At 50.0% G+C, this 23173-nt stretch overlaps 1 protein-coding gene across 14 annotated transcripts in view; it reads right to left on the bottom strand.

The window, feature by feature from the left end:
- Positions 1-23173, bottom strand: part of rbfox1 (RNA binding fox-1 homolog 1) — a 270001-nt gene that overhangs the window by 74716 nt on the left and 172112 nt on the right. Inside the window, exon 1 of one of the 14 annotated variants that reach the window (XM_072705281.1) lies at positions 14346-14685. The exons of 12 other annotated variants lie outside the window; for them this stretch is intronic. In XM_072705281.1, the coding sequence (XP_072561382.1) occupies positions 14346-14633 (288 nt within the window). In that variant the 5' untranslated portion in view covers positions 14634-14685. Of the gene's footprint in view, positions 1-14345; positions 14686-23173 lie in introns of those variants that run through there. One more of the 14 variants, XM_072705279.1, reaches the window with a different exon arrangement.

Raw genomic sequence — 23173 nt, 5'->3', positions numbered from 1 at the left:
ACCCGGGGTGGGGGGGGGGGGGGAGGGGGGGGCGCAGAGGGATGCATGTTTTTTTTATTCAGGCATCATTAGCATAATCACCCTTAGGGATATCATAAATATCCCATCCTATGTTTTTAAAAAAAAAAAACAGCTGGATTCATCGAGAGATTGAGAGAGCTCACGTTAGAATTCACTGCCCGATGGCAGCTGCGCGGCGTGATTTTTAGCGGTAGCTGATGTTAGCGCATGTGGCACTGAGGTCATAGGGTGTTTATCTGTGGGCTGGGGGGAGGGGGGGGGCGACGTTTCACGGGACATACGAGGTTTCCCTGGCTGGAGACGGCTTTGTGCCGCCGGCACGCCGAGCTCCAGGGGGGCGCCGTGGCACTGGGCCGCACACCAGGGCTCTCAGTATGCTAATGAGCAAATTAGACACAGCGGCGTGGCACCGCTGAGGACGGTTCAGATGGATCTGGGGGTTCAGATGGATCTACGAAGAGGGCTGGATTAGCGGTGGAGAACGGCAGCGTCTGCACACAGTGAAGCGATGAAATATTACGTTTTTCGCAAAGCCAGGGCGATATAAACATGACGACATGGGTTCCCGCGGTCAAATGGTCGGTAGGGTGAAGCGGTTTAGGGTTTGTAGCACATGTCAGTAGGCTGCAGGAGAGCCAGCTATACCATATACTCATACCACATTCATATTCTATATGCAGTAGCGGGACAGTCGGGGGCACTGGAGACGCCGCTTGGCTGAGATTTGAAATGCTAATGAAATATATAGATACAGTTTAGTAATGATGAATATGTATGATCAAACCGCACCATACATCACCGGTCGCCTGCCGGCCACTTGATGGCCGCAGTACCTCCGTGTAGCAGAGTGCCGATGCCAGCGGCGTTAGAAGCTGTACTCCACCCTACGCGTGCGGCCGTTTTCTGCATCTTTCCAAAGCTGACCTGTCGGGTAGAGGTCCAGATCTTTTCTGGGCCCCGTGGCCTGGGTACATACTGCACCCATCATCCTAAAGAGCCACTCCTCACTGACCCTCCCGCGCTCCAGCCCGTCCCCTTCTCTGCCCCCCTCCTGCCAGTCTCCATAACCATCCCCATCCCACCTGCCTCCTTCCCCCCCAGTCGTGCCCGTCTCCCCTCCTGCCCTCCCCCTTCCCACACGTCTCCCTCCCCCTCGCCCCCTGCCTGTCTCTCTCTCCCCTCTCCGGCTCATTGACATTCCCCAAGCCTGCATTCCCTTTCACATGTACCATTTGATGCTAATTTCTGTGGAAGGTTTCAGTAAAATTGGTTTCATTCAACAGCTTCTGATGACCTTCTTAGGATGAGAGCCGCCCCCTTTCTGCCCGAAAAACACTCGATAATATGTTGGCACCAAAGGCAGCTCTGTTTCAACATTATCATACTTTACACACATATATCTATGCACACATATTAAATATATATATATATATATATATATTTCTCCCTTTCCATTCACAAGTGGTTAGAGAGCCAGCCCACCCCTAATCTCCTCAATTGTCAAATTAAAGCCAGGATATCAGAAACAATCTAGAAGCTGAACAGGAGAAAGCCGTACCAGCCAAATAAAGAGAAGTGGACCTGACCCCCCCCCCCCCGCATCAATTCCCCCCGCCATAGTGATGTGGGAATAGCGGCATTCGGTAATGACGGGAACATTCCAGCAAATCAATGGTTATTTAATTCCCCACGAGCTGGAGTCCATTAAACCTGATTGCATTCAGCCAATTCAGCCGACTGCAGCCACTCCTCCAGTGAAGGTACTTCATCTACAAGAGACACATAAGAACTTTCCAGAGTAACTTCAACATCTGCTCCAATAGGGGGCAAGGCAGCGCACACATCTGCTCATTCATTAGACGGAGACCGAAGACTGCCAGCCATGACTCACCACCCTGTCTGACCCCAACGAACTACAGCTACAACCTTAAAGAAGCAACATATATAACTCAAAGGGTTATATAATCGTAATGGGAAGCTGTCAGACTTTGACAAAGCGTTCCATGCATCTTTTATTCATAACTGTTAATGTATTCGGGGAACTAGATTAGCATGCTAACAATGATACCCACCTATCGCAAGTCAAATAAAGCACTGCGATTACTGAATGAACAGAAAGCGTAATGTTGTTAGAGGCCAGTCTGTCGTGTTTCTTCCCAAATAATAGAAAGCTCTGGAATATCATGGTATGAGAAATTATTAATCAGGTCTCAGAATGTCAGGTAGATGCAGAGAAACAGTACAAAACAGAAAACTAAGCTGACATTAAGTGTAACGTTAGCTTTGAATTTTGTTTTTTAATCATGGACGTCCTGACGCTCCACATATGGATGGTTCCCGGAGAACGTGCGAACATCGGCCTTCCAGGAGCTCATACCGCTAAACGCTCACAGTGGATGATGACGGTGGCCGACATGCAGGGTTATGCAGGGGGGGGGGGGGTGTCAAATTCCAGTCACATGGGCCCCCTGTGCCCAGGTGATGGAACATGACTCGCAGCTCGAACCCAAGCCCCACCCGCCGGGTCAGCGCCGGAGCGGGGGAACTGCTGAGTCCCGCAGAACGACGCCAGGGGAGATCAAATCCCCGCGCCCCGTGGTCAACCTCCGCAAGCCAAGGCATGAATGCTAAGCAGCCGGCCGATCAATACGGGCGAATATAGCTCAACTAGACCATTTGTTCAGCCATGAGAGATGTCAATATACAGATTAGGGTGATCCATCTTTCTGATTTCCCACTGTCTCCTCTCTGACTACATGAGGCCTTTTGCCTGTATTAAAAGTGTTTGCTTTCTCAACCATAAAAATTCCAATTATTTCCCTAAGTACAATAGTGCTGAGTTGCTTGTTAGATGATACGATCCCCCCCCCCCACACACACACACATCAATAACGCAGGGGGAGGACAGCGAATCGCAGCGGCCCATTGGAGGGGCCTTCTCACCGTCGTGGGTGCATTGGGTGAGAGGCTGAGCCAATCTCCTGCCCTCTCTTGTTTTTGGGGGAGTCGATGACAGTGGCAAGTGATCCGTTACAGGGCCTGGATGCAAAGGGGGTAGGAAACGGCGGACTCAGCAGCGTCGCTCGCTCGCAGACGGTGTTGCTGAGGCCTGACGCAACCAGAGTGCTGCCGAAGGTATTGAGACACCTGAATGAAACAAAAAGACTGGGGAGGGTGGTGCTGTAGGTGTTTGAGGAGCCTGGGAGGGGTGAAGCGCCAAGCTCTGGCCACCAGGGGTTAAATCCAGGGAATTTACAGCAGCAGCATGTTTATAATCTTGTGTTGAGGGGCCGTAAACACCAGAGGAAGTGTATGGGGCTCACGGCGGCATGTGCAGGAGCTGCATCAAACAAACTATTCTAGGCAAAAAAAAAAGTGGTGAACTGCGGATGCGGGGGTCGATTCTGCTGTGAAATTTTCCCATGGCCCCGTATCTACCAGGTCCTGAGTCTCGGTGCCCAGGGGCTACTGGGTTTGGGCATTAATTAAACACGAAACCGGACGGATCTTTCCTGTCACAAAGAATTTCTAAAAACACTCTAATTACTTTTTTGACATGTGACAATAAGTGTGGCTGGAATTCTAGTTCTGACCTTCGCACCCCGTAAAGAAGTTTTAATTGTATAATAGTGGGAGATCCTGCATTTGAAGATGGGGCCCAGCAGCTGCTTTCAGGCGGTGGCAGCTGGGGGGTGGGGGGGGAGGGGCACCGTGATGGCAAGGCCACCAGCTTCACTGCCCTCTGGCCGACTGGCTGAAAACCACCACGGTACCGCTAAGTAATCCTCTGAGTGATATCTGCCAAGCTGACATTTACAAGGGTTTTTTTATTTTCCAGTGACAACAATGCGCCACTGTGGTCCGTGGCGTCTCCCCAGAAGGGACCAGCAGCAGTCAGTGGGTCGGACTCGCCGGAAAGAAGGGATCCCAGCAGCGCCAGGAAGACCACGCGTGGGTTTCGGAATGATAGCTTCCATAAACAGCCCGGTCGCACTCGCCCACCCTGCCTGCCATGTCCGTGTGTGAAAGTTGCCCCGGGGGACAGAAGAGAGTGGGAAGGGGACAGGTGAGAGAATCATGGAGACATGCTTCATTCACACACGACCCACCCGGCTGCCTTTTCCCCTTCTCGAGGTTACGGCCGGCCATGGTCCTGTGGGTTTGTCATGTTACCCCCCCATCCGTCACACTCCCCCGCCATCCCCGTGTCACACTCTGCATTAAACACCAAAGCACGTTCATCCAAATTTGTCACTTAAATGGGAACGGACCACAGGCATGATCGAGACCGTGAATTACGCCTCGGGGAGGAACAGGGGATGAGAGAAGCTATGAAACGGGAGGCACAATAGCAGACTGTGTTCTGGAGAAGAAGCTGTGCTTCCGGGAAGAAAATCAGGGCTGATAAGGGAAGCCGGAGTGAGATTAAATGCAACGGTGCCTCCTGTACACCCCCCGCACAAAAATAAATAAGAAGCCAGCAGGGGCAGGACGCGCTGTGATAAGGAGACGCCTTTGGGCCACCAGCTTCATGTGTCGTTGAGCAGGCAGGGTCCAGCAGCGCGCAATCGAGTTTCCATCCCGCAGACAGGCTGTGGGTCCCTGAGCCTCTGTGCCAAGCTGGAACGGTGATTTCCAGGACAGACGATCAGGCTCTTAGCGTGTAGACGCAGTGCTAAGGCTGTGAAATGCGATCCCACATGGGCCGTCCATCCAAGAATATAACGGCGGGCGGGAGGGTGTCAGTGTGTGGGTTGGGATGCACATCTCTAACTGCAGCCTCAAGATCACAAGCCCCCCCACCTATAACTGCAGCTTCAGGATCTCAGGGCCCCCCACCTATAACTGCAGCTTCAGGATCTCAGGGCCCCCCACCTATAACCGCAGCTTCAGGATCACAGGGCCCCCCACCTATAACCGCAGCTTCAGGATCACAGGGCCCCCCACCTATAACTGCAGCTTCAGGATCACAGGGCCCCCCACCTATAATTGCAGCTTCAGGATCACAGGGCCCCCCACCTATAACTGCAGCTTCAGGATCACAGGGTCCCCCACCTATAATTGCAGCTTCAGGATCACAGGGCCCCCCACCTATAACTGCAGCTTCAGGATCACAGGGCCCCCCACCTATAACTGCAGCTTCAGGATCACAGGACCCCCCACCTATAACTGCCCACATCAAGGGGGAGTGTTCAAACAGATTGACAGCGACTACCCAAAGAGATAAAGGCGACCTTCAAGGTGGGGGTAAGGTGTAGCCCTGCAGATTTAGTGGCCCGCAGAATGTGGGTCGACGCCGTCTGCCCTACTTACCTGCCGTTTTCCCAGGGCACCTGTTCCTGAGCACCCCCCCTGGGGTGCAAGGTATCACAGCGTCACATGGCCACCTCCTCCCCGATGGCCCCCGCTAGCTCATCCCACTGCCCTTCACTCTGCCCACAACGTGGATGGCACTGCTCTCAGCCCCCTACTGCGGGGGGGATACGGCCTCCGGCCTCCTGAGTCACCCTGCTGCACACTCTTGCAATCAGGGTCTGACTCGAGGCTACACCCCAGCTACCATCTCAAACCTGATTCCTGAGCTGTACATCGATGTCATAAACACTGCCAGCCAGGACACCACGTCAGATTAACGAGGTGGGGGTTGGGAGGGCGGGTAACAACTCCCCTGGCGGAATAATTCTCTGCCTGGTAGCGTCCTATGATTCGGATGCAATCTCCTGAGTGTGAAACCTCTCCCCTCCCTATAAAAGCAGCGTTCTGCCCCATCTCACGTCATGTGACCACAGACTGAAAATCATGTTCCTCCCTACACTGATCCGCGTGCTGGGGAAGCACGGCAGCCGCTCTGAGACCCTTCCTGCATCACCTGCCCATAATTTCAACAACAGCGGCCTGACTGGAAATATCAACCGAGAAATTGTCCGCCCATGAGTTTTACAAAATTGAAAATAAAATCATTATAAATCGGGAGCAAAACTGCCCCAAGCAATGATTGGCCACCCCGGGCTTTACAGCTGAATCTACCTTAGCAGCCTGATTCATTTGTACCTCTCGCTTTCAAGACCTTGCAAATGAAGAACTGAGTCCCCCGAGAATTCTGAGGGCGTGCGGCTTCCACTCACCGCGAGGGGGATGCATGTTATAACAAGCGTCACGCTGTAAGCGGGCTGCAGCGGAGCCGCTCGACATGTTAAATGCTCCGCAACCACGCGCAGCTGCTTAAAAGGCTTTTCTTTGTGTGTGTTTTTGCCTTAATGAGGCTGGGAGCAAAGCGAGAGGGGCTGCGGGTGCGAGGCTGGACTGCTGGGGCCACTGACACTGGGGAGGGTGTCATGGAGAGAAATCTCACACAGAGTGGTCTGGAGAAATCCAATTCTATTTCCTCTCCTTAACAGGATGAGCAAAAAGCTTGCTTCTGTTTCCGTCTTGGTGGAATTAATTTGCTGGTGCGCTCTGAACAGCCGGGCCGCGGTGGGTTTTCCAAGCGAGACTCCGAGCATGGTGCCCCTCCCTCGGAAACCGCCCTTCACACCATTAACAGCCCAATTCACTGAAACAGAAGTTTAAATTAAAAGGCAAAGAGCCAGTTGCCGGCCAAGGGTGTCTGCAGATCAGCTTGATGTATGTGAAATGAGCGGCGTGCCTTTTAAGCAGCTGCACTAATCCCTGATTTCGAGTGCTGTAGGAATGATCAGACCCCTCTCCGAACCGGAAATCACTCCCACTCCAGTGAAATCGGTAAAACCACAGAGCACGTCACAGCCGGATGCTGCTCTTATCATCTTGGTAAAGCGCAAATGTCCTAAAGCGGGGGCACAAAAAAGTGCACCCTCCACTCACACTTATTTTTATAGCAAATAACTTGGTGCATGAATTGACCCACGAATGTGTGTGGAATGATCCCAACGCTGGCATAACCACCCAGGGAATCAGTCTTTCTGATGCTGTATTGCTTCATCAAACAGGAATTGTTGTGTATATATGATGTGCACATCAGTGCACCTTAAGCATATTTTTAGGTAAACAACCTCATCTTTAGGCAACACAGAGATCACCCCCCCCCCCAATCCCTGACCTCCCCTCCCCACAGAGGCTCTCATGCCTTCTCCTCACAGACAAGCTGTCAGCTATCTGGCCCTGTCTCCCGGGAATCGCCTCACTGCCTGCCACACACTTCCGACCTGTTTTTTTTTTTAATCCGGACCCTGGAATAAACAGAGCGCTCCAGCAGTGGAGCCCGTGACGATGCCGTGCCCCGGGGCATGTAGGCGGGCTCAGGATTGAGAAGCCGGTCCAAATCCCCGATCCCACCTTTACCCATTGAACGGATTCACAAATTAGTTGCCATGGACACAGGAGTGCTTGCCTGCAACATGGCGCGCTTTAAATTTAGGCCGGTCCTCCTCCGCCCGCAACAGCAATGCATACCGGGCTGGGGGTGGGGAATATCCGCTGCTATCGGGCATAAATTTAAGACAGAGTGTTCTCAGGTCAGGGAAGGTGCGGGGGAGGGGTTTAATCACTTAAAAACGTCACGCCGCCGTCCTGAGAGCCGGCTGAATTAACGCCGTCCTGGAAAGCCGGTGTTTGATTTGCGGAGAGCCACTAAAGTGGCTCTTCAGCTGTGTGCGTTACGGCCCTCACGTTTATCAAGCTGCAGCGCTCTGGCACTCCAGCCGCGCAGTGCGACGGCGACGGGGAAACCCGGGGCTCCCGGCCGCTGCCGCTCACGTTCCGGGCCGTCAAAGCCTCCCAGGATTAGCGGGACTCGGGCAGGATGTGCCGCCGGGAATCCATATCCGTAATTATTTTTAAGCGGCTAACATTCCCTCTTGGTGTGACTGATGACGCGCTGGCAAGCAGTGGCGGGCCCTATTGCCGGATGCTCTCCGTAACGGGGCCGGGCCCCTGAGCGGCAGCGGCGGTGTGAGTCATTAATACTGGTGAATGTGCAGCGTTCGCTGGAAAGGCTGCGCCGTGGGGACTGCATTGCCGGAACTGGCTCCATGCAGGGAGCACTCCATCATGCTCCACATGCCGCACTTCTGATAGCCCTCTCGGCAGCATGGGCTATGCTGATCTCCAGGCACATGAAGTACGAGAGGGTCGACGGGTGGTGAGGTGAGATGGGGCCACAGCATGTCACGCAGCACAGGGGGGGGGGCAGGGGATGGGGTTGACCATCTGAATCTGCGCACTGCAGTTGCGATGCCATCATATTGTGTGACGCATTTGTTTTCCCTGAGAGAAGGACATGCATTCCCCCACATCACTAGACTGTACATGCTCGTCGTTGACATGATCGCCCCAGTGCTCGGCCAGGTCATGTGTCATGTTCTCCATACCCAGTGAGCCAACCGAGAGGGACAGCACTCCACGCCGCACAGAAAGTCATGACTGTAGTTTGCCATGAAATGTATAATTAAAAAAAACAGCCCAATACTGATTTGTCTCAAAAACTGCCAATTCCATTATTTAACTTCAAAGGACCCACTGCTTTTGGATTCAGTTCTGACAAATCGGGAAAAGCCATGAAAAAACTGCAAAGACATAGCTTTGGGAAATAACATGTAGACTTCCACCAATAGCGCTGGAGCATGACATGCATTGGCAAATAGGACGACAGACACATATCAGAAAGAAGATGCCGATCAGCCAATGAAATAGCATGAGTGGGCAGAGGCTCGGGCTGAATTTGTACAGAGTGCTCTGTCTGTAATACTGCTCCAGCAGGGATTACCGGCCCCAGCCCCCCCCAGCATGTGCTGTTAATTGAGGCAGGCAGCCATGTTAGAACCTCCTAGATAAAAATGCAAATGGGGAGAGATGAAAGGGCCAGTGACGTACAGTCGCTTCCGACGCCACACGTCCCATTCCATTTCTCCGTCCGAGGGCTCGCCGTGACTGACTGGTCTCCTCTACTATGCAGCAACGGCTGCCCCCCAGCCCCCATGCTGTTTGAGGGGAGCTGTCGTCTGTAATCACACCCATCTTCCCTTATCGATGGCACTATGACTCCTGTGTGGACTCCTGACGTCCAGGCCGTGATCTCCGTCCACATCAAAGACCACCCCCTCCATCTGCGATGAAATATTCATCCGGCTGTGATGAGGGGGCTCACTCCGCTTGCTCAGGGGCATGTGTTTAATTTCTGAAACCTGCTGTCGTCGGTGGCCTAACGACATGAGCAGGAGAATGTGCGTGAGGGATGATCTCCACAGACTGGGCTGGCACTGTGCACTGTCAAAACAAGCCATGTTCCACAGAAACGCGCGAATGGGTGGGGCCACTGGGTGCGGTCAGTTACTGAGATTGAGGGAATATAGCAGACACTTCATCACAGAAGCCTGCTGAAATACCAAAGTTGCGTTGGTATGGTGACGTATGGTATGCCGAACGTGCCACACATATGCAACTACCGCCAGGTTCAACCCCCCCCAGCCTCGATTCCCTTGTGAGACTTGGAATAATAAATGCAGAGAGAGAGAGAGAGAGAGGGGGGGAGGGGAGGGAGGGAGAAAGAGAGTCCGGTGGAGCCACTGGAATCTGCAAGAACAGCAATACGCAACTGCAGACACACGGCTAATTGCTCCAGGAATCCTGACCACAGATAAACGATACAGAGAGCTAATTGGAAAGAGGCGCGCCGCTGTCAGTGTGTCCGTGACGGTGGGGGGGGGGTCTGTTTATTGTGGGGATGAACAACCTATCAAGTCAGGAAGAGGTCAAGATGGAGGTCGAATCATAATCATAACAATAATAAATGAATATGATTAGTATTTGTTTGGATACCATAATATAATATACATATATATAATAAATTGTATAATGAAACAACACCAGGGTAGCAATAGTTTTAGTACAATTTTGTTGCTTAGCTGACACTGTTAAAAGAAACTGTGAATATTTTGCAAGTTGTATATTTTACAGGAGATATCCAGCAGATTCCTTTGGGGACTTAATCTGAGAACCTTCAGACCTGCCCCAGCAGGCCGGCTGCGATACCGATGTGAGCACCTCTGTGTTAGCGTGTTAGCGCAACTCAGATGCAGGTGAGCAATGTGTCCAAATCCTCAAGTGGCAGCAGCATGGTCAAGGCACAGTCTCACTGCCGAGGCTCAACAAACCGGCCATTTACCATATTCGCCCCATCGGAGGGAACTGATGACCCTATATGTGGTTTGGCAAATGCAGAAGATCAAAAGCAGCAGCTGTGCAATTACCGAAAGGCAGCTCTGAGAAGGATATGGACATTAATTAGCTGTCCAGCTGACTTTGAAGTTCTGTCTCTAGTCATTCAGGGAAAGCAACGATCACCCGGGTTCACAGGGAAATCTGCCACAGAGCAGCGGCCATGAGGGAATGAGCCACAAGGGACAGATGCCAAGCAGGGGCCAACACATCATGGCCTTCAACTTTTGGGAAGATGGAGTCAGGGGCAAAAAAAGAGGCTGGCCTATAGACAGCACCCCCCTGAGGAGATGTCAGGCAAGACCGCACCACAGGACTGCGCTGCATCTTTAGACACGGGAAATGACGCCGGCAGCCGTGCTGACGCCGTGGAAACGCAGAGAGGAAAACAAACAGATGAGTAAATAAATAATGAGCGATTTGCGGAAAGGCCCGATCACAGGACCGGGAAGGCTGCAAGACATAGGGCGAGAGAATCGCCGGGCACGTGTTGGCAAGGCGTGCAGATGGTGCAATACCGCGAGCCTGTCTCTGCCCCGCCCCCCCTTTCCATACATCCATCACCGCCCCCGCAGAACTCCTTTGCCTCAGCCATAAATTAGCATCCAGGCGAACACAAACAGCGGAGATGAAACAGCCAGGCCAGCGTAGGGACGCCCGTAACGAGAACAAAGAGGCATCCAGGCAAAGTACATACTTGTGCAAACAAAACATAAATGTTTATACCCTCTTTACAAGCCTGATAAAATCTAGCAAAACAAAGCCTTAAACAGAGCAGCTCTTAATGCCAGGGAAAACACTGCTTATTTACCATGCAAACGCTCTTACCCGGGGGGGGGGGGGGGGGGGGCTCACACACTGTGTGATTTCTCAGGCTGGCCCCCCACCCCATGTATTATCCACACAATTCACACAAACCGCCTGGGTTACACCGGGCTCCACACGAGACTCGAACCCCCCAAACCATTTTGGTCACCTGCCTGCCTTCCAAAGCACCGAGTCTCCTCTTCTTGCCAACTGGAGCTCAGAATTCTGCACCTGAACCAAAGTTACCGGCACGGTGGGTCAAAGCCCATGGTGAGCACAGTCCAAACGCTGCCTCTGCCAGGTGTCGGTTAACAAACCGGAGCGGTCGGGACAGAGAGACAGCGGATGACTACGTTTTTCCTGGAAGCATTTACCGGGCACCGGGCCGGACAGGAAGTCTCACTCATAATCACGGAACACAGACGCTCCCGTCAGCATGCCGAGACACCGGCCAGACGGGAATCAGGGAAGATATCCTAACACAGCAAGGACAGGCTCCCGGAGAGGGGAGACCGTCGGCGGCTGGCACAGCAGATGACGTCACCTATCAAAAACGGGCACCGCGAGAACAGCTCAGGACTGGACAGGCAGCTTATTTTAAATACTTTATGTGTGTGTGTGTGTGTGTGTATGTGTGTGTGTGTGCAGTATACTCTCACACACACCGATAATGTGTAGCGCATTTGATAAACTTCCTACATTTGAATTTAAGCACCACATTTGGAAAGTGCGCTAAATTACATAACGTAGCTTAAAAAGAAAAGTATTTTTAATGCAAATCATTGAGAGGGATTGAGTCTGAAAAGCCTCCTGCGCTTTAAACTGCACGCTTTGCTTAAAACAAAACAACCGCAGCACCACCCGCGACCATGTGGAGGCAGAGCCCTGAGTGACATGTATAAAAGCAGCCCGTGTGTAACACCTACGCGGCGTGATTTACCCAACAGCATCAAAGACCGGCAGCACCACGACAGACCAGATCCAGTGGAGATTAAGGCACACAGTAAATAAGACACACTCAGGATTGTAATTATATCTTTGTGGGGACTCTCCTTCATTTCTATGGGGAAAACTCTAGTCCCTACATGACGACCTTAACCCCTACCCAGCCTTAATCTTAAACATAAGTAATCAAACAAAATAGAGTTTTGTTATTTTTAGTTTTTTTGATTGCAGTCATAGGTTTTTATAAAATTGAATTTCCCCCTGTGTGGACCAAAAAAAATGGTCCCCAACAATGTCAAAACAACAGGCTTTTATCACATTGAGTGTCCCCACAATGTAATGCATACCTGGACCACACACACACACACACACACACACACAAAAAACATGCTGAAGTTATGGTATAGGCACAGTATATGGTAACTGTGAGCAGCACATTGAGGCAGCTAACTGCTGCACTAATCAGGCAGTCAGGTGGACTTCCACAGCACCAGGAAGCTGTGCTCCTCCTGTTCACTCTATGAACAGGGCGAGCCTCTCCGGATGAAACAGACATTAGGAAAAGCCGGGGGTGGACGGCTTGATTGAATCACTCGGCTCCCTCCCTCCCTCCCGCTCTCCTCCACCCCCGGTACGTGCGAGGCACTGCTGGGAAGTACGCCTGCTGGCTGGCCGGTGTCATGCAGTATATTCTACAGCACGGGTGTGTGAAAGCCATCCTGGAGAAACCCGGCCTCGTTTCGTGCGTCGCTGTGGCCAGGGGGACGAGGCGTAGGGGGCCCTGCACTCAAGGGCTAAAATCACCCTGAGGCCCATGCAACAGCAACCTACTTAAGCACACACCCCCCCCCCCACACACACACACACACACACACACGTTAAGAGAAATCAATAAGAAATTCCACTGGCCGTGTCTTCTAAGGGCAGCTGATTGACATGTTGGCCTGAAAGCCATTAGGCGCCATTGATACGAGTCTCTCTATCTATTACCCCCAGCGAGCGGCCCGCCCCCTCCCACGCTCTATTTTCCTGCAAGGCGGCTCGCATTTATCCAATGCTCGGCGGCTGGCGGAGGCCCTGGGTGCAGCGTGTGCGTTTTCCGCCCAGAAAGACCAGGGCATCAACACGGAGCAGCATCCCTGGCCCGCCGTCTGTGCAGATGCCCCCGATGGTGGCCGGGCCTGTTGCAAATGTGCCGGATCCGGACTATATATAGCAGCGCAGACCCAGATTCCTGCGGCACTGCATCTCAGAGAGCGCTGAGCGTTCACGCGAGCCCCCGGAAGAAAGGCGATGCGCGCACCGCAGGCATGGAGAAAGAACAACACAAATGAGATGGAGACAAGGGGGGAGTATTTAAAGGAAGGATGTCGAGCAGAGGGCCTCAGCGGAGCCTTAATCCTTCGATTATAAAGAGGGAGCGTCACAAAGGAGCACAGGCACCTCCGTCATACAAGGGAGCGCCTACGTCCCACGCATGCATACAAAACTTTCCCCCAGATCTGAGAAACAGTAAGGAAAAGACAGATCACACAGCAAATAAGAAATCTGCATGACAGGTGCTGCTAGAGTTACTGTGTAATGTGATTTACGGTCATGAACAGTGTCACACACAGCATGTGAAACCGGGCCGGCCAGCGGCCCAGGGCGGCCCGCAAATCAGCACAACCCTCATTATAACACCCACTAACGGTGTGAGGTACAACACAGAGACAGGTCATACTATTTTGGGAGATAATCAAAGTGCTATTAAAATATTTATAGTTTACATATAAATATGATTTGGTGTGCATGCTCTGCACCAACACAAACACAGGCACATTATGCTCTAAATATTATTAGGCCTTTTTGCTATCAACTGTAACCTTAGTGGTGGAAACGCTCAATAATATAAAATTATAATATATATAATATATATTAATATAAATTCATATACTATTAAGTCATTATCAGTGTATAAAAATGAATATTATTAATCCACACAACCGAAGAAAAACACAATACAAATGGAAATATTAAACGTAATTCTACACCTAGTAATAATACAGTTCACAAAACAAAATCCGATAATATTCTACACTGTATACGCATATGCCCGGTGTTCGCGATACTATGTGGTAACATGATAAGTCTGACCTCCTACTACATTAAATATGATGCGTCACTTACGGTAAAAATGCGCACTAAAGGCGAACACGCATGTTTTACGTTGTATTCGCAGGGCGTTTAACAGACCCGCATGCCAGCCTGAAAGAGGCAGCACATCGCGGCGCACCGGAACCCGGAGTAGCGCGGAAAAGCCCGGAGGAGAGCAAAGGAGCGGAACATGCCGTCCCCTAACACCCCCAGCGATTTGATCAGCGAACAGGTGAACTTACCTGCTGCAGGTACATGAACGTCAAAGCACAGGACAGCTGCGGACACATGTCCACGTTGGGCAGAGCCACGCAAGTCCCCCCCGAAACGGGATGCTGCATCTCGCCTCCGTTGGGTCTGCGCAGGGCAAGCGGAGAAGCTCGCACGCACGCACGGTGCTCCCGGTCTCGTCCAGCCGGTTCCCGCACGCCGTCGGGGTTGCTCTGTAGGACCGGCACCGGATGCGCTGCGGGAGCGGCGACGGAGTGCTGCTGGAACTGCGCGGGGGATACGCGCGTGCACGAGCGCATGTGAATGCGTGTGCCCGTGTACCCAGCTTATGCGCCTCCGAGCGAACGGCACGGAATCTCACTTTTCCGGCTCGGATGGAGAGATTCCCACCCCCAGCCCTACCCCCCACCCCCACCCCCCTGATCGGATGGATCAGCTGGCTGAGAGCGGAGACGGAGCTCTGCAGACGGCCGCTAGATGGATGCAGCTTCCTTGACAGTTCAGGGCTCCGGCAGGCAGAGCCGACACGGTTAGTGAGAGCGGCGGAGGGACGGCGGCTTCTCGCAGGGCTCCGCTACGCTGCTACGCCGCTCCTTATTTGTCAGAAGGTGTCCGGGGACGGAGCCCGTTTCGCTGCGTATTCCTCAGACCCCAGGAGAGGGTGGGAAGGGCAGTAAGTGCCACGAATCATAAATAGCCAGACCGTTTTCTTTTCCCCCCTTTTGTAAACTAATGTTGCTGTCAAGTTAAATTAGTTATATCAGAAGGGACCGTTCATTCTATATCCTTCTACATCCCTTAACACCTGTACACGTCCAGGGAGGGTCTGGGTGAAAAATAACCCCTCAAACCGGGTCCTTATCTTAGTAAATTATACTTCAACATGGGTGTTAATATAAGAAGAAAAGAATTAAAGTATTATTTTCAGCTTATCTAGAAAGAATGTTTATATATAACCTACACAATTTATATATATATATATATATATATATATATTACACACACACACATACATACATACACACACACGCACCCGCTGTGTGGTAGAGATGCTTGGTACGCGTGGTCAGCATGTGAAATTTACACTGTAAATTAATAATAGGTGTAATAAGTATTAAAGGCAGTAAAACAGTAAACATTTACTTGTTATCGTTTACTGTACAGAAGCCTCGACAGCTGCTTGGACTGAAAACATTTTTATATACATGTATTTTTGAAAATGGACACTCAAATCCAGGCACAGGGATTAAGGAAAAAAGCTTTCTGTATCGATGTCTTCCTCAATTCATTGTTCAGTTCAGCCGCAAAATGTCAACTCAGTAAGAAAATACTGCCCGGAGAGAAAGTCAAACACCGTGCCAGCTGACTGCAGCTTCCAAAAAGACCATTTACCTAAACTAGGAAAAATGCAGCGGTGAATAATTCATTAAACCTCGATACAAAGGGCTGTATTCACTGCTGTAAAGGCGAAATACAGTAAAACCACCCAAGTCGCTGAGCGATATCTTAGACACATTTAAATGATCAAACAAATTATATTTTATATTTTTCTCTAGTTAAGCAATCAATATTTAATTCAGACTCATGGAAGGTCTGGCCGACCGCAACAAACTTAAATTATCAAAGGGCTTCTCTTTAAAAATACATATACATATTTTGTCTTCGTTTAATGTTTTGATAGGCTGGCCTGGGTGATTTGCAAATCAACATCGACTGAAACCAGGAAGCGGGACCTTGTTACAATAATAAAGTCCAGTAGTAAAAAAAATCGATGTTTTTTTCAGTATGTTTCACAAGGGTACTTAATTTAGAAAAGGGTTCTTTAAAAAGGGACGCCATTAATAACGAAGACAGCGCCTGTGCTTTGTTCACTTCTACTCGCACTGTTCCTTTCTGCGTTTGCCCGAAGGGCAAGATGGTTTTATTTATTTTTTCTGTCATACATATTTCTTTTTTTTTTTTATTATTTTCCAGTGTTGCACGTCTTCGCCACCACGCCAAGCAGATTCTATCGGCATTAGGCCTATACAATCACGGTATTCATTTAATCCACTTATTTTCACGCTTGACGCAGGAATTTCACTTTTCAGTAATTAAATACAACTTACCCCAACTACGTGCGCGTGTGTGTGCGCACGGGGTGGGGGGATAATCTATCATCGGCATCTATTTTGTGCATATTTATGCCTGTGTATATGTGTGTGGGGGCACATCTGTCTCTATCTATCTGTGAGTTTATGCCTGTCCGCCTGTCTGTGTGGGCCACATCTGTTCCTGCCCGCGTGCGCGTTTTGTTTGGCTTTGTGCTCTTCCTTTGTTGCCATGTGTGCGTAAATTGCTCCTACATCCACGGCAGCTCCAGGTCGACCTTCAGCACTGGCCACGAACGCCTCCCCTCGGAACGCTTTAACGGGCTCCCCGTCTCTCGCGCAAGGAGTCGCTTAGCATGCCGCAATGCCGACCGGACTGTGTCAAAACCAATTTAGTGACCAGCGCGGTTCCTGGAGCGGCCCCCGCCGTGTCTAAATTGATAAGTTCATAAATTGATTTAGTGAATTTACTCAACAGCTCATTAATTTTATTTCATTCTTTTTGGCAGTGATAAGGAGAGATTCCGCCCTGGTCGTACAGCAGAGCTGCGGGGACTGACAGGCATACAAATAAACAGCTCCCCAAAAGCCGCCACGCGAAGCGCAGAGATATAGCTGCACCCACAGCGAAATATGGCTGACTTTCCTTTTACCATTTCAATTATTTATGACTTTTACTGCACCGCGGATGCCCTACAAGCCTTGAACAGAAGGCAAGAGAGGGGAAAACAAGTAGGGAAGGGCTGTGGATATAGGAAGCTTCTCACTGAAACAGCTTTTCATTCCAGACGCCTTCGTCAGCATCGTCAAAGTGCTATTACTGTTTAATGTTTAATAATTACATAGAGTAATTAATAGTCCGAGTGCAATACACGGGGGGTGTACTTTAAAAATTACATTTTCTGGGAGGAAGAAGTACAGTGACAGGGATGTTTTGTGTTAAGGAGATAAGAGACCGCATATTTTCATAAAGAAAAGTTATAACGCCCTTTAAAATCCAATTAAATCCCTCCAGGGGAAGAGACTACGTTTGATTTTTTACGTCGACTTAGATGGACTGCAACTCCCCGTCTGCAGTGGGGTCACATAGCAAAGACCTTTAAACAAACAGCAAGAGTCCAGGAATCTCACGCTAACCAGCAGTCGTGTCCCGTCCATTGTTATTATAGTCATTATTGTTGTTGTTCTTGTTATGTAATAGTTGCTTAGCTAACATCTTAAAAACTGACCAAAATTGTTTTAATCCGTACACCCAGTTGCACACCTCACTGGAGCCTATTAGCGGTCTTGCTAAAATGCGCAATGGATGGGCCCCCTCATTCACTGTGCTACCCCTGCAGTGCGTCTGCAGTGCATCTGCAGCGTGTCAGTGTGAAAACAGTGAAATTAACACAGCAGTTCGGAATTAAACGGCGAGCATGTGCTTCCTACAGCTATCACGTTAAATATGAGGATTCAACGGCATCCCAATCCGGCTGGTACTGTGGTACCAGCAGCCATCACAGCCTGGGCGTATCCGTGTAACTGCAAGTGAAAAATGAAGGTCCATTTTGCTGCGCTTTAAGCAAAGCCTCTCTGCAGAAGCGTCGAGAAAAGCACAAGCTGCCAAACGTACGTGGCTCTAACCGCCGGGAAGGCGCCGCAATGAAACACGGAGCACGTGCACGACGAAACGGAGCACGCTGCGCGGGAGCGACGGGATGCGCAGTGGCACCTCCCCACCTCCACCCACTGCATTAACAATACGGGGGCGGCTTCGTCAGCTTTATGCTCGCGAAAAAAAATAATTAAAATAAAATAAAAATTAAAATGTGTATACTGTGCTGTGCATACGACTAAATTATTTACTTTTATGTTATATATATATTTATATATGCATAAATATGAAGTGTGATAAGACATTTAAGTTTTGTATAATTAAGAACCATATTTGGTATTTATATTTTGTGATGAAATATTAATTTAGAAAACATTTCACTGATATATTAATTTCTTTGTTAAATATTTAAAATGCACACATTTATATTTAAGCATAATATTTTAGATTTATTACATCTGGGAAGTCAAATGCATTTCTGGTACATTTATACAGTGCAGATGAGCTAATTTTAGCTGAATTACAAAAAGGTTTAGCTGATGTCCATGGAATCAGTGACTGAAAATTTTTTGTGCAGACACACACGCCCCCACAACACACACACACACACGCAGGAGCATGAGCTCGCATGACAGTAACGAGTCTCCCAGAGGGGACGGCAGTCAGAGCGCAGAGGCTTGTAGGCAAAGGGACCAGAGCGTTGGGGAGTCCAGGGAAACGCGGAGAGGAACCAGGAGAGCGGGAACAGCTGCAGTTGCGGCTGGAAATCTCAGAGTGACGCCGTCCACGACAATGTGGGGGTTTGCTTGGAAATGATTGGATGGGTGGAGGCGTGTGGCCCCGGGCGGCTGCCCTGCTCCCAGTCTCCCGCCATCCTCCGCTAGGGAGCCGCCTGAGGCTGAGCAGGGTGCCGTGGCCGTGTCCTCAGATGGCTCCACTGGATCGGTCCGGAGCATCAGCCACCTATTGCACTTTTATGGGTGTGTAAAAGGGGGGGGGGGGGTTGGTTTTGTATGCATCAGGGGGTCCTGCTTGGAAGCTCATTTACCGAAACCCAGTTCACAAAAAAAAACAGAAAGGGCAGAGAACTTACAATCTTAACACCCCAAATTTCCAATTTCCAAAGGGAGAGGAATTCAAAGGGCTGTTTAAGCAGCATGAAATTAATTATAATTTTTAAAATAAATCTGACAGCAGTTCCATGATATATGTTTTGATGAGTACCACTGCAGAGCACAATATAACAGATTGCTGAATACTCTTGATAAATCAGCCTCACGCAGTGCGCCATCGTAAGGATGCAGTGTCGACTGACGGGGCTGCTGGCTGCTCTTCCCGGGAGATACGAGGAGGCCTCAGCAATTTTGTACTATATGGACATGTTTTACCCATATTCTGTACTGGTAAGAGATCACTTTTGTGGGGGTGTTTCCTTGGGGGGGGGGGGGCAATGAGCGTGCAGATGAGAAAAGGAGGAGGTGAATCCCCCCCCCCCCCAACAGGCAGTGATGCCAGGAGAGAAACCAGAGAGTGTTTCAGCCACCGTTAAGCTGTCACTTTCCCTCCATGGTGATTTCCTTGCTGACAGGTGCCAGTTCATGGGCTGGGCCAAGCCGAGCCGGGCCGTCTGGCTGAGAGGTCCAGATGCCTCGATATTCAGCAGAATACTGTGTCTGTGCTAAGGGGAAGCTGGCCTAACCAGTGCCTGATTAACTTGAAACCACACTGCACTCATCACAAACAAACACTCACAGTGAAGTGCCAGGCAGCATCTAAGATCAGCTTCCTAAATGGAAAACATGAAACGCAGCTCTGCTGCAGTGAGAATATGTTCAGTTTAATTCTCTGTTACCCTTTATTAATTCCTTTGAATGTCACTGTATAAATTTGATATCCAAGCTTAAAAATATGGTGACAGTTCCCCAAAAAAGACATGAAAATTACCCTAGGGAAACAACATAAATATGAAACAGAATAAACATTTTAGCTAATGGCACAAAATTCCAGAAAAAAAACCTCCCCAGCTTGTCAGCCCCCACCCCCCATGAGGAAATCCCAACAAGAAACCACACAGAAACGCCCATGCAGTGAAACGGTGTGAAAAAAAAACACAAACACAACGAGGAGTCCACAGAAAAGGCCACAGAGAGCCAGGCAAGAAGGTGGTGGTGTGAGGGTTTACTTTCACACCAGCGGGACATTCTTTACGGTGGTAAGGAGACTCTCTCTGGGTACCTGGGATACTCTATTACAAAGTGAATTAATCAAGATATGCAGTGAAGTATGGAGATGGCTGCATTATTTAGTGATTGCACAATAACAAGGTGTGCTAATGTCACTGCAAAGCCTTACACTGAGGCTCCTAAGACAAACACGGCCTCCACACAGGGGGAGCAACGTGGGCCGGGCTTCAAAGTGGCCTCATTAATTTTCACGTTCCTCACTAATGGGGGCCTGCATTCAGTAACAGGGTGATGGGGGACTTACTGCTGAATAAGTCCACCTTGGCCGAAATGAAACCGCTGGGCAAAGGGGCTCAGAGGAACTCATTAGCATATCATTATGCAGGAGCTCCCGTTTCCCCCAACTGGGCACCTTACAACAGAGCGGGATTCCCTAATGGGGAACAGCCTTCATTTGGAAACAGCATGAGGTAAGGGCCTATTCATTAGCCACCATATCCCCTCCCCGACACCCACCCAATAATCATCATCTGTCGTATTTAAGCACGCCACCCTCACCAACCTGAGCCTGCTGCAGCAGGTGGAAACCGGAGGACCCACAAACTCGCAATGACTTGCCTATCGCCACCCTTTTCTCTGGGATAATATAGGGAACCTCGTTTTAATTCCAAGGTGATACCTCGAAAGGTTCAACTGGACTCGCCAACAAGAGGATGCCTCTCAAATCTGCGACATCTAAACGTAACTGCGAAGACGATGCAATGCACTTCACTCTTTTATAAGGAAGTTCCAGAACGGCCGAAGTAAACCAATAACTTTCGGCCAGCATCCCTTAACACTTGACTCTCAGAAGAAGTGTGTCTTAAAGCTGTGTTCCTCACGTCCTCACGCCTCTGTAATGTCCTGTTTTGTTGTTATATCTTCTCAGTAAGGCCTATTGCCTTCAGCATTTTAAATAGCTCTGTTTCTGGGTTATGCTGCTTTCTCCCACGGCTCGTTAAAAGCCTCTCCATTTATTTGCTGTGCACTGTGGTCCTCACAACCATGCCAGAACATACAAAAAAAGGAAAAAAAAGACCAATTTTACTTTTCCCTGTGGTGTTAATTGGCAGAGCATGCGGGTTTCTTCATTAATTATGCCAATGCCGGTGAAGTGTCCGTTATCCCCACCGCACGTTAACGAGCCTTGGGGGCCCGGCAGAAGATGACAGCCGCCCAGCCTCAGGAGCACAATGTTTATCCAGAGGCTGCCCAGCAGACGAGCCCCGTCAAGAGATCTGATTGCGCAGTTTCCATGGGAGAGAGAGAACGAGGCCTTGCACAAGTCGTGCCATTATGGGGCCCAAAGCCCTTGTCCTTAGGAGGGAGAATGGGAAGAAGTGGTTGGCCAACAGCCCCCTCCTGGTGTTTCACTGATGTGCTAAAGCTGGAGTTCAGCAGGACACATGGTGTGACAGAGAACACCAATGTTAATGCTCTCCAAACCCTGGAGCTGTGGGCTGAGCAGCTGCGTCAACCTGTGACAAAGCGGAAAGGAGTCGGCCCAAATTCACGGTGCTGGCAGAGAGAGTTTCACAGTTTACCTGTGCCGAGTACAGTTGCTTGCTGGGAATACACGCTGTAGACGCGTGCGCTTTCGCGAAACACACATTAATCGCTAACCAACCTCTGTCGAGCCGTTTCTTCCTGTTTAAATTCCACACAGAAATAACAGCAGAAGGCTACAAGTGGAAGCGATTCTGCCTCTCGGACGTGCGTTAAAAGCCCCGGCACGACATAAAACGCCCCCGAAAAACCGAAGTGGCACCCGCAGCGTGCACCGCGGTCTTCCACAATGTCATCCGGGCCATTAAACTGGGCCCGAGGAAGGCGAGAAGTCCATTCAGTCAGCAGAACTAAATGGGGCGAGCGGCTGCGCGCGCTTCCCCAGGACGGGTAATTCTGTCGAATCACATCCATTTATGCATGAGGGAATCAGGAATCCGCCCCACGGATGCGACAGACCTCAGATTACCGCCACAGAGGATGCAATAAAAACCCGCCTGGGAGGAGGACAAGCAGAGGTGCACGAGAAGCAGCTCGCAGCTCCCTAAATCACAGAGGAAGCTGAATAATCATCCCCCCACCCCCCCATCAGCACACCCATCTATCTACACCTCTGTCGCACGCGGGGCCAAGCGGGGGGGGGGGGGGGGGGAGGGGGATCTGTTCCCCGTGGCCGCAGGGGGGGTGTCCGCGCGTTCCGCCAAATCGCATTTCCGCTGAGCTGTTCATCGTCGCCAAATTGAAATTATAACCGCCACAGTTTGGTGACCTTCAGTGTGAAAGTGCTTTCTGCTGATGTTCGGGGAGCCTCTCCTCCAGAAGATGCGCACTTCACTCAAAGCTGGCTGCGTGTCACAGAATGGACTAGAAAGATGTACACACACACACAGGCTCTCTCTCTCTCTCACACACACACACACACACGCACGCACGCACACACAGCGCAGATCTGCCACTCAGCAGGGCAACCTGCTCTGATAATATGGCTATGCTGAGCAGAAACAAGCATAAATCATCCAGAATCATACTCCGGTGTATTTTAATAACAGAGTGCCAGCCCATTGTGGAATCAAACAGTAATGTATTTTTAAATGCAGACATACAGTAGGTATAAAACTCCATGTGGGATTTGCTTCTATACAATCTGGATCGTATTTAATGGGGGCCTAGTATTTAATTACAAAGGTGTGGTAATTTCCGATATAACCTAAAGTTACTTGCAGCACAGGGCTTGGTGTGGTCTTTACCGTCTTCCATAATTTTAATGACAGTCTTTGGTCCCTGTTCTTTAAGTTACAGTCTCCGCATTGAAGATTCAGTTAAATACTTTTATTTACATGCTGCGTTTTACTTTATGAGAACAATTAATGATTCATAAAGACGGTGCCAAGGAGCATAGCACCTCCACAAGATTAATTAACGAA

The sequence above is a fragment of the Paramormyrops kingsleyae genome, chromosome 22 (assembly GCF_048594095.1).
Source record: "Paramormyrops kingsleyae isolate MSU_618 chromosome 22, PKINGS_0.4, whole genome shotgun sequence".
NCBI classification, from domain to species: domain Eukaryota; kingdom Metazoa; phylum Chordata; class Actinopteri; order Osteoglossiformes; family Mormyridae; genus Paramormyrops; species Paramormyrops kingsleyae.
Note: the sequence above shows the minus strand (reverse complement) of the source record. Positions and strands in the feature narration are given on the sequence as shown.